At 38.0% G+C, this 12,991-nt stretch overlaps 1 protein-coding gene across 1 annotated transcript in view; it reads right to left on the bottom strand.

Annotated features, from left to right (window-relative positions):
- Window positions 1-12,991, bottom strand: part of LOC136884740 (mucin-19) — a 415,881-nt gene that overhangs the window by 150,269 nt on the left and 252,621 nt on the right. Inside the window, exon 13 of the mRNA XM_067157030.2 lies at window positions 3,620-3,900. Coding sequence (XP_067013131.2) covers window positions 3,620-3,900 — 281 coding nt within the window. The remainder of the gene's footprint in view (window positions 1-3,619; window positions 3,901-12,991) is intronic.

The raw sequence follows: 12,991 nt of genomic DNA, 5'->3' as shown, positions 1-12,991 counted from the left end.
GTATGCAAATGTTCAAACTACCGCCGAATCCTACTGTGCCACTCCAACTGTAAGCAAGTTCTAGACAGCCATCTATGCAACAATGTCAGATTTCTCCAAACCAATGCAGCTTTGTCAAAGGGCTTGGCACACAGATCTGATGCATGCAGCTCTCCTCCTCATAGAGAAACACAGAGAGAAGATCAAACATCTACATCTGGCCTTCCTGGATCTGGAGAAAACTTTTGATAGGGTATCACATGAACTTATCTGGAGAGCACTATGGGCACATAGGGTCCCAGAAGTCTATGTTGCCAGGCTGAGTGGCTCAGACAGTTGAGGTACTGGCCTTCTGACCCCAACGTGGCAGGTTCGATCCTGGCTCAGTGCGGTGGTATCTTAAGGTGCTCAAATACGTCAGCCTCATGTTGGTAGATTAAAGAACTCCTGCAGGACTAAATTATGGCACCTCGACATCTCTGAAAACCGTAAAAGTAGTTAGCGGGACGCAAAGCGAATAACATTATTATTGTTATTATTATTACTGTTATTAGAATTTTGTGTGTGATGAGTCCAAATTCTGTATCAGACTGTTACAAGTACGGTTTGCTGAACAGCTAGCACTTCGCTCCATTTCCAGTCAGCACTGGAGTCCACCAAGGATCTGCACTTTTGCCTCCATTTTCATCCTATGTATGGATATGGTAACATCGAAACACATCATTAATGAACAATCTTACATGCTGATGTGTCCCTTGTAAGTCCTGTCAGAGCTTACAAAGGGTAGAGTGCTGGAATTATTGATTAAGTCAAAAATTGTCTGCGGCTCAACATTTAGCTGACTATCTCAAATGTGACCTGCAAATGGAAGGCACTATGAAGGTGAATGGCTAAGATTTTGTTAAAACTACCCAATTTAAACAACTTGGTTTCTACATCAGCTTGGATGGAAAATTTTTTCTTAATGCTCAAGTGCGGCTAAACTCAGAGTGGTTTAAATGGCAACAAGCCACCAGAGTTCTCTGCAATAAGAAACAATCCATTCTTTTTTGTTTTTACAAGTTGCTGTAAGTCGCATCCACACGGTTAGGTCTTATGGTGACAGTGGGATAGGAAAGGGGTAGGAGTGAGAAGGAAGCGGCTGTGGTCATAATTAAGGTACAGCTGCAGCATTTACCTGGTGTGAAAATGGGAAACGATGGAAAACCATATCCAGAGCTGCCGACAGTAGGGTTCGAACTCACTATCTCCCAAATGCAAACTTACAGCTGCAGCCCCGAATCGCATGGCCAACTCACTCGGTGACAGTCTGTTCATGCACTGTTGCACTATATGGCCAGCCTCAATAAGACATGAGCAAGCCCTCCATAGAATAGAAATTAAAATGTTGTGTTGGTTGTTAGGGCATACAAAACTTAGCCAAGTTAGAAATGATGTGAGTTGTGCCACTTTTGGACAAGATGTGAGGCGCTTGTCTCAGATGGTATGGAAATTTCATGAGATGGAATATGTGATCAATTACTAAGACAGTTGTCCGGTACAACCAGGAGGAAATCGACCACGTGGCCATCCCAAGAAACAGTGGCTTGATTGTCTCAAGGAAGACATAAAAATAGCAGATATCAGACCTGATGATGCCCGTAACAGGACCAAATGGAGAACAGCGTTCAAAATAGCAAACCCTGCACCATCGTGGAAAAACCACAGGAATATTATTATTATCATATTATTTTTATTACATTGACACAGCTGCTATGGGCTAAGGCTGTACAAGCTGCCTGCTACTTTTCTTTCTGAGGTTTACACCTTCCACTTTACATTGTTGCCAAATGTCCTTCAATCTCTGACTTCTGTTGCTCTTGCACCGAGATGTTGCGTGGTTTAGTAGGACATCTCTCAGGATTTTCCCTCAAATCTGAAAATTTCTTCCTGAAGTTGGATCTGTCTTGAATTTCTTTGGGTTTATGCCTTCTTGCTCTAGATCTTTATGCACTTCTTTAAGCCAACAGGGATATGTCTTCTATATTGCCTGAAGAGCGAGTATTCTAAAAATCCATTTATCCGGGTTCATTCTCTTCAGGTGTCCATAAAAGGACAGATTATTATTATTATTATTATTATTATTATTATTATTATTATTATTATTATTATTATTATTATTATTATTATTATTATTATTATTATTGCTGCTGTTGTTGTTATGCATTTGGTCTTCTATGGAGCACATAGAACTATTAGTTAGCATTGTCTTCTTGTTCTTCTTATGTTCCCAAACCTTCCCCATCCTCTCACTATGAGTCTGTTGTTTTTCTTGTGTCTTTGTGTTTTTGAGCTTAAAATTTCTTCCTGTCGGTCCCTTGGGTGTAAACTCATGCCAATTGATATTTTGTCTATATGTAGTACGTATAGTTGCCAGTGGGTCAATATTGTCTTCTACTAGCCAGCGGGCTTTGGTTTGTCGGGTTCCATCGATGGTGAGAAAGATTTTCTTGGTCAATTGTGAATCATCCATTTGTGCTAAATGTCCATAGAATTTCATACGTCTTTTCTTGTGCAGCTGAAGTGAATTGTTCAGTCAGTGAATAAAGTTCTTCAGAACTTTGCACATCCAGATATCATCTTGGACGTTCGGTCCAAGTATTTTCCTCAGTATCTGCCGTTCCATTTTCTTGATGTCTTTGATGTTGGGGGGTTAATGACAATGTCTCAGTTGCATAGAGTGCTTCTGGGAGAATGACTGTGTGGTAGTGATGGAGTTTGGCTTTGGTAGAAAGTGATTTCTTATTGTAGATATTCTAAATGGTTGTGTAGGCCTTATGGAACGTTTTTGTTTGGGTTTTGTGGGCTACTCTTTCATTGCCAGTCCTTCCAATAATTTTGTCCAAGTACTTGAAGTGATTAGATCACTACAAAGATTCATCTCACTTCATACAATGTTCTTGCAGATGAGCTCCTTCAGTTGGTCCTAATCAAACTGGAAAATTGTTTCAATGAGAGGTAAAATGAATATATTAGTTATGAAATAATTAATGCACACAATTTTTATTAACTTTTATTCCACCATACGTTTCAGAGCTTATGCTCTATCATCACCACCTGATGACAATGAATTAATGCAACAGTCATGGACAAGTCCTACATTAAAACATGGTTGTCTTTAAAAAAGAGTGAATATACATTGTTAAATGAATGTAATATTGTATCTTTGCAGTAAATTTTTAATGATAGGTATATGTGTAGCGTAGATTGTTTAAACGTGTGTAATATACCACTCACAAACTATTGCCTTGTGTGGTGTTTTCTATTAATTTTTATGTCATATTTTATGATTAAATACAATAGTTAATCAATGTACTTTAATTAAATAAATTTTATGTAGTTACTGAAAATGTTTTGAATTTGTCTGGCTTTTGGAAACAATTCTTTAATTATGCTATTCTGCATTGGCTTCCTTCATATAACTATTTCTTTTGATTTGTGTGAAGATATAACATGTTCTTATAAATTTCAGGTTAAATAGGTGGCTTGATAATGATGATTATAAATGCTAGGATAAAGAAAATTGCATTATTTAGTAAAAGCTCTCAGCCTCTTAGCCATTGTGTGTGTACCCTGCACTTTCGTCTGTCTACTGGCTCACCTGTGGGCCCCTTAGGGTACATGGCTCCCATGTCCTCGGGGTACTTGCTGCCCTTCTTGTTGAGCTGCGTCTGCCCTGCCAGCGGACAGCCCGACAGCGAGCGATGCGTCAGGAACGAGCCGTTGATGTGCCCCGTCCCGTCGCAGCCCGGCGTCGGGCAGTTCACTCCCTCGAACTTCATGGCGGTAGCAGCAGCGACGGCCGCTTTATGCTGCTCCACGGTGCCGCCGTTCTCTAAGACCCGCAGCTTGTTACGGTTTGCTATTGGACAGCCCGATGCACTGTAATGGCAGACTGAATGTTAAATACAGACTACTCCTCATGAGGAAATGTATGACTCATTCATTAAAATACTTCATATAAAAACAGCATTACACTCTCAGTTTGTTTTCTAATTAAATGTGCTGCATTATTTCTTTTGTTTTTTACTGAATTTTATTTAATATTTTCACTAGCAGGTTTCAAAAAGTGGTCAGTTCTACTACTAAATTAGGAATCTTCTGTGGAACAAACCAAATTTCTATGAGAGCCAAAAGAACTCTAGCAATAAGAACCAACTCGCTCTCCAGCCAGGCACATACTTCTAGCAGATGTTGCAACAAGCCTGAAGCCCCAGTACATTATAATAAGAAGAACATCTACTCATTACAAGGGCATGGCAGGACTGTTTCGTCTGCTCAGTTTGTATAAGACCAAGCACCGTAATAGGATGAGTCTATACAACTAAGTTATGTTCAAGGGGCAAATTATTCTAAGTGGATCTTATGACACAGAAAGAAGTTCAATGGATGAAAAAAAAAATTTAAAAAAAATGAAATGGCGTATGGCTTTTAGTCCCGGGAGATCCCAGGATGGGTTTGGCTAGCCAGGTGCAGGTCTTTTTATTTGACTCCCGTACGCGACCTGCACATCGTGATGAGGATGAAATGATGATGAAGACAACACATACACCCAGCCCTCATGCCAGGGAAATTAACCAAGGATAGTTAAAATTTCCGATCCTGCCAGGAATCGAACCCGGGCCCCTGTGACCAAAGGCCAGCATGCTAACCATTTATCCATGGAGCTGGACTTCAATGGATGATAAGAGCATCTTAAATGGATTTTTGACAGCCAACAAGACAGATATTATTTGTTTTATTTTGAATTAATCTAAGAGATTAGTGATGTTTTTTTATACAAACTTTTTAAAATAATTTCTCAATAAGAAGACAAATACAACAACTATTAGCTCAAGAAGTGCCAAGGATCACTAAAAGTGGCTCACTGCACCTTCCTGTGGTATCACGATTGCTTTTTAAGATCCTCTGTGAATGTGTGTTTTCTTGACTCTTATGACAGTTCAAGTACCTTGGCAGCATAATAACAGAGAGTATGGATCCAGATAAGGAAATCAGATGCAGAATTGAGAACGCTAGAGTTGCATTTCACAGGATGAGCTCTTTGTTCTGTAATAATCATCTAAATCTGAAGCTCAGACAGAGATTAATGAAGTGCTACATCTGGTCAGTACTGTTATATGGAGCAGAAACATGGATCTTAAAAACCTCAAGTATCAAATGACTTGCCGCCTTTGAAATGTGGTTGCACAGAAGAATGCTTAGAATACCCTGGACAGACATGATAACAAACGATGAAGTCCTAAAGAGAGCTAGGACAAAGCAAGAACTAATAACAACTATAAAAGTTCGCAAAACAGCTTATCTAGGCCACATATTAAGAGGAAACAAATATGGCCTCATAAAACTCATTCTCCAAGGTAAAATAGAGGGCAAACAGCGAGTTGGCAGACCAGAGATAACATGGTTACACATCAAGCAGTGGACCGGTATTGAGACAACTGAGAGACTCTTCCGACTAGCAGAAGACAGAAAAACTTTCTCCAGAGTAATCGCCGACGTCTGGGCAACCGGATATGGCACTTGAAGAAGAAGAAGAAGATGATATCTCGAGGTAAAAGATACATACTACATCAACTTGAATGTCTTTGAGTTCACACTTATCACCACTATTGTCACTTTCGGTAGTATTTGTTGGAGTTTCATGTCTATACAAATCTTGTATCTAGTAGTTGTCATATGACTGTAGGAAACAAACACGGCAGCGTCGAAATAAAAAATATCGCTAACTGAATTGGTGAAATTAATGAAAATTATTCTGAGGACACTGAAAATCCAGGTGGGGCTGGAGGAAGTTTGGATAATTTTTCAGATTACGATACACCATAGCAGACAACTGAGAAAGTGCGCTATATGTGCAACGACAGCAGAAAAGCGAGGGTGTTCCATACGTTGGTGTCCAGGATGTAATGTGAGAGCCCATGAAACATGCTGGGATCAATTAGAGCACTTTTTCAGAGAAAGCCTAGGAAGAGGAAGTAGAATCAGAATAAGCTGCAAGAAAAAAATGTTAATGTTAATGTTTTCTTTTTCCCCCTATTGTGACATAAAGTGTTCTAGAAGTGGTAATTATGTGCAGATTTTCTTTAAACTTTCAGGGTTATTTCAGCATTGTATAAGGAACATTTGTTTTCATTTCTTTTTTTTTTTTTGACTTTTTTTGTGCAGTTTCACTTTGTGTTTTCATGATGACAAAAAACCAACAAAAAATTGCTTTCTATAAAGGATCTTTTGTTCTAATATTTTCATTTTTTATAAGTCTTTTTATCATGAAACAGCTCTTTCTGATCAAAATGATGCAGATATTGTTGGTTTCTGATAATATTTACCAATTTTATAAAATATTTTCTAAACTACTACAGTTTCAGCATTAATGCCTGGCACTACAGAATATAGCATTGGCACTTGTAGGGTTAATGCTATTTAGATAAGCATTATTAAGGAAAGTTTTTAGTGTGTGTGTGTGTGTGTGTTTTATTTTATGTTTTTAGTTTAACTTAGTATTAATAGATCTCAGAAAATGTGGAATTTTGTTTTGAGATGTCAGGTTCGCTGTTGAAGAGAGTGGGCCATCTCTTGAAACACGTATGAGTAATAATTATGTAACCTTATGAATTTTATAATAAATATTGACAGGGTGGAACCAACAACTAACTGTGGTTTCTTTCATGAGCTTAGTCAATACGGGCTGGCCCCGTCGTGTAGGAGTAGCGTGCCTGTCTCTTACCCGGAGGCCCCGGGTTCGATTCCCAGCCAGGTCAGGGATTTTTACCTGGATCCGAGGGCTGGTTCGAGGTTCACTCAGGCTACGTGATTAGAATTGAGGAGCTACCTGACGGTGAGATAGCGGCCCCGGTCTAGAAAGCCAAGAATAACGACTGAGAGGATTCATCGTGCTGACCACATGACACCTCGTAATCTGCAGGCCTATGGGCTGAGCAGCAGTTGCTTGGTAGGCCAAGGCCCTTCAAGGACTGTAGGCCTAGTGCCATGAGGGGGGGTAGTCATTACGGATCAAACCAAGACGAAAAATGGTCAAAATTTATTGGCACCAAACTGTGTGTGCATAGTTTACTGCCACAGAACAGTCTGCAAAAAGCAACATTTTCTTATAATAAACAATTAAAGTAATTAAAATCTCGGGAATAGAACCAGCTTTTGAGTGGTTAGGCCATGTGTGCCTGCAGAGTTTCACTCAAACTTGTCTTGGAGGGGTGTGCCAATCCAAGTGATGAGCCCAAATGGCACATCCGGGTGAAACTCTGTGATTGCAACAGCCTAACCACCCAAAAGCTGGTTCTATTCCCAAGATTTTAAGATCTGCAGCTGTGATAGCCATTTTTGGAATTAAAGTAATCATAGTAGTATTGGAAAGGAATGAACAAATGCCAAATCATATAAAGATAGTAACTTGAAGAGGAACACATAATAGGATGACAAGGACAACCTCCACATTTTCATACGTCACTGATTTGAATAGATAGGCTCTCTCTTCACCAGTCCCTTTTCTTCCACACCCATCTCTTCTCAGCCCCCAATGAGCTTGTTTCTGCTTCCCGGCTTCATCTGAACTGCGGTCATAAATGCTCACTGAGGGACCATCTTGTCTTTTCTTCCAATCTCCTTTTCTTATCCAGCTTTCTTCTTATCATACACTTCCCATATCAAGACTGAAGATTAATATTTAATATTCTCAGTTAGAAGAAGAATTAAATTGAAGTTACTTTCATCATCATCATCATCATCATCATCATCATCATCATCATCATCATCATCATCATCATCACCATCATTCTCCCTTATCCAGCTCCAGCTGGGTTGGGTCTTTTATGGAACAAACTGTGATTACAATTAATTTAAAAATTAAAAGTAAAATATTTCCACCTTTTCAATACAAAATCAAGTAATTTAGGTTACATTACGGAAGAAACATTTATTGGAACTAGTTTCAACCTATTTTTAAGATCATCATCAGCCAAATCGCAAGTTGCACAATGTATCAGATAGTTCATAGAAATTGTAAAAAAGACATGAAAACACAGTGTTTTGACACCAAAAATGTGAAAATGTCAAAATTGTTGTAGAAGTTTAGGATAATGCATAAAATGCATAATTTAATGCACTTAGCTGTTGAAGGAAGAATTCAAGAAGAATAATTTGGGTGTTGAAGATTCTTAAGGTTTGTATTTATATCACTCCTTATGAAGTTCTGATAGTTGTGCTGCGATGTGTTGGACGTATTGCAGGTAAGGTCTCATTAGTGATCAAAGTTTCAGATTATGTTTAAAAATGCATACATCACTGCATATATGGAGGTCAAGTCGTAAGTCACGGCAACTATTCTTTTTTTCTTGCGAACAGGAAACAACACGGAAAATCTAAGATATACATTTGGAAACGTACGGTATGTACTTGCGTATGATGCCACTAGATGGTGTATGTAAACAACAGTGTGGGTCTAAGCATGCCCCCAAGTTCAGTGTGTGAGTGAGAGCATCACAAAATGGAAGTAAAAAAGCAGGAGCAACGGTCGTATATTAAAATAGCAGTTCTCCGCAGCAGAAATGCACACCACATCCACCTTATTCGCCTGATCTGAGCCCATGTGACTGTGATCTAATCCCCAAATTTAAGAAGCCATTACGTGGACAACGGTTTGCTAACAAAGAGGACATCGTAACAGCATTTTGGAGAGAGGTGTCACACGTTAGTGATACACATGCAGCGAATGGTATTCAGTGCCTGCCCCACCACTGGCAACGCACAGTGGAAACCTTGGGTGATTATTTCGAAGGTCTGTGGAGACCTGTCCTTTGTACATAGTCTTGTGTATTTGCTGTCTATACCATAATAAGACAATGGTTACCAATGGCCTGTGTTCTGTCACTTTCCTACGAGAATCTCCTGAAGTCAGAATTTGTCTTCAGGCATTAGGCTTAAGTACCTGCCCTATATTTCCAAATGCATATCTTAGATTTTCCGTATTGTTTCCTGTTCACGAGTAAAATAAATAGTTGCCATGACTTATGGCTTGACCCTCGTAGTTGTTGCTGAAGGATAACAAAGGTGTCTTGAGAATTACGTATCAATACCAATATAATGGTTCGTTATTGGACATTATAAATTTTCCGGCTAACTCATTCTTGGTTGCCTGCATTTTGCCCTCGTGTGCTAAGTTGGGCTCGTCAGTTGGGACTTAGCACACCTCCCAAGACGCAAGGCTAGTGCATACCGTGGAGGCCACTGCATAGGCTACTTGCAGCCACCAGCAGTGCCAATGCACTATGAGAGCTATGTCTCATTTCCAAAATATTGATGCCTACCTGGCCATCCATTATATTGGTATTATAAATTTACTCATTCAGGACAAATATTTCAAGTTCCCTATGGGAATCAACATCTATATCATATTACGTATCACACAATACAGAGTTCTAAAAGCTGCAAATCATCAATGGTAGTAGTAGTGCTGAGAAAACAATCAATGCACACGCAGTGAACAATGAAAAAAGATGGTAAATAGAAGTCATTCAAAGAGATTAAAATCCTTAAAAAACTGAAAGTGAAAGTAGCGCTTGAAAGTTAAAAAAGTTTTTATTTTTTTTTAAAAATGGTGGAGAAGATTTGCAGTTCAGTGCAGAAATAAGTGAAATGAATGCAGTTGTAAATAGTAATAAAGGTCAAATTAGTAAAATGGTAATGGAAAAAGAGGAAAATAGAAATTTTTATAAAGAAAAAATGTAATATGTGACTCACCTTGTGTTGCTAACAGTGTTGCCAACTTATATTTTCAAAATCCGCTAAATACTACTTAAAATCCGCTAAAATTCCGCCAAGAAATCCGATATCAAATAATAATAATAATAATAATAATAATAATAATAATAATAATAATAATAATAATAATAAAAGTAAATGTCTGTACTCACCTGATCTGTGAGTTTCACTGGGATTAACCCCTGCCTGCGAGCCAGCGAGCTAAAACTTGTGGGCGTTTTAGTGCTGGGTGCAAACTAGGTGAATCCCCTACCTCAAGAGCCACACACAGAACAGGCCAGTTCATTAAATGGTCCTCCTTCATAGCATAAATATAAATGCTACTCTCTCACAGTTTCATTATCTGTCGTCATTCGTCAACTAAGAGATAAGTACCCTTTCCCCTCGCATTAGCAATTTATGATACCATGATCTCATAACATCAGATCCAACTAACATGTTTTCTTCATGTGACTGCTAGCTCCTGACAAGAAATACGGAATAGCTCGGAGACAGACTGGAGTACAAATTAAAAAAGAACGTAAAATGAATAAAACACGAAATTACGCTATAATAAATCTAGAATTCCGCCAAATATTCCGCTGTCCGCTAAATAATATATTTCTCCACCGACAGTCTTCTAATTCTGCCAAATTTAGTGGAAAATCCGCTAAGTTGGCAACACTGGTTGCTAAGTGTTGGACGTATTGGATAACTTATGTGTTGTGAAGCAAGATAAGGAAGAAAAAGAAAGGGAGGGGAAATTTTGGAGAGAAATGGGGAATGGAAGGGATTAATTTAAAGGGAATGGAAAATGGGGGAAGAAAACGAATAGAAAAGGTATTAAAATATGTAATATGTGAATCAATTCATGGTACGAAGTGTTGCGCACTTAAAAATCTTTCATCACCAATGAGACCTTACCTGCAATACGTCCAATACATTGCAGCGCAACCATCAGAACTTCATAAGGAGTGATATATCCAAACCTCAAGAATCTTCAATGCCCAAATTATTCTTCTTGAATTCTTCCTTCAACAGCTAATTTATGCATTTTACCCTGCATTATCCTAAACTTTTACAACAATTTTGACTTTTTCACATTTATAGTGTCAAACTACTGGGTTTTCATGTCTTTTTTACAATTTCTATGAACTATCAGATACATTGTGCAACTCATGATTTGGCTGATGATGACCTTAAATGTAGGTCGGAACTAGCTCCAATAAATGTTTCTTCCGTAATGTAACCCACATTACTTGATTTTCTATTGAAAAGGTGGAAATACTTTACTTTTTTAATGTAATTGTTTCTTAATCTTTTTTATATGATTTCCAAGAGGCTGGAAATCTATCAAAGATCTCCCATGGTAAATTATTACAATCCCTAATTCCCCTTCCTATATACTAATATTTTCCCCAACTTGTCTTTTTGAATTACAACTTTATCTTCATATTATGATATTTTCTACTTTTAAAAACTCCACTCAAGCTTATTCATCTACAGTACTAATGTCATTCCACACCATCTCTCCATGAACAGTTTGGAACATGCACAGCAACCTCAAACGGAATTGATTCTGTTGCACCTTGTTCAGTAACATTTCCTTTTGAGGTTATTGTTTGATCATAGTGTCAGTATGGAACAGCGAATGTGAGATTTATAAACTACATATTGCTTAGTCGAACAGTTCGTCTCCTTACTCCCAAGTCTTCCCAACACAATATCTGTATTTTTTTTGGAATCTGAACTTGAAAAGAGCTGCTCAGTGTTTGTGACTTTGTGATTTTTTTCAATTATGAGGGATATTTGGTCTGCAGAAAGATATATATTTCTGATATCCATGTATATGTAACTACATATCTGTTAAAATCATTGAAGTTGTGAATTTTATGATGCTATTAAGACAGGCAAACATTTAACAAAAAAAAAAAAAAAAAAAAATCATGACTGATGAAAAATAGACATGATAGATATCTGACAGAACAGAATGGGAAGAAATTCATTGCTAAGGGCATTAATTCATTTCAAGGTTTAAACTCTTATTTTTAATTTCTTTTTACAATTTTGCTTCACGTCGCACTGACATAGATAGGTCTTATGGCAACAATCAGAGAGGAAAGGGCTAGGAGTGGGAAGGAAGTGGCCATGACCTTAAAAGGTACAACCCCAGCATTTACCTGGTGTGAAAATGGGAAACCACGGAAAACCATCTTCAGGGCTGCCGACAGTGGGTTTCGATTGAACCCACTATCTCCCAGGTGCAAGCTCACAGCTTCACGCCCCTAACCACATGGTCATCTCGCGCGGTGGTTTAAAAAATCTTAGGCTGTAGAAGTCAATGTGCAAAGTCTTCATTTTTCAATGTTTCACCTTCAGCAAATGTTAAATTTTACATTTCTTGTATTCTTATCTATAAAATAGCTATATTTTCTGGACAGCTAATATTGAATAAACATTTAAACTAAAAATTTAAGTTATTTATAAAGTTTTTGTAATATTGGGAAAATCAGTATGAGCCTTTTAAAAAATTCAGCAGTAACATTTCAGTGACAAATGTGTCCTGGATTAGTCTCATAAATGATATGTTGAACCTATAAATGGTACAACTATCAGTCACACCTACTGGGATTTTCAATGATGAGAAATTATTCCTGAAATCATCAAGAATGATGTGAACTCCTCAGTTATGAACCATCATTTCAGAAGTTTGACTACAATTATAAGGAACCACATGCAGACTTGAAACCTCTGACTGCAGATTAAGTCAGGAAAATCATAAATATACCGGTATTGAAGAACAACAAATCACCAGGAAAGGATGGGATCATTGTGGAACTTTGGAAATATGCCAACAATAAAGTGATTGCTGAGCTGACATGAATCCTGAAGAATACTTGGGAAGAAGAAAAGCTCTCCTCAGATGGATGGACATCAGAAAGGGGAATATTGCTACTAGAGGTGTACAAGATGCTTTCAAAGGCACTGCTAAGCAAAAAAAAAAAAAAATTGGAATTGCAAATTAATGAATATCAAGGTGATTTTAGAAAAGGCAAGCCATGTGCTGAACAGATCATGAACTTGAAGATGATCACACATATAAAAGGCAGGGAAATAAAAATTCATTGACTCAAAGAAGGCCTATGATTAGGTAGATCAAGAAGCATTGCTCCAAATCTTAGAGGAGATGAATCTAGAGAGGAAGACCAGAATGTTG

This window comes from Anabrus simplex, chromosome 13, assembly GCF_040414725.1.
Source record: "Anabrus simplex isolate iqAnaSimp1 chromosome 13, ASM4041472v1, whole genome shotgun sequence".
In the NCBI taxonomy this organism is placed as follows: Eukaryota; Metazoa; Arthropoda; class Insecta; order Orthoptera; family Tettigoniidae; genus Anabrus; species Anabrus simplex.
The sequence above is the reverse complement of the archived record's forward strand: the minus strand, read 5'-3'. Positions and strand labels throughout refer to the sequence as shown.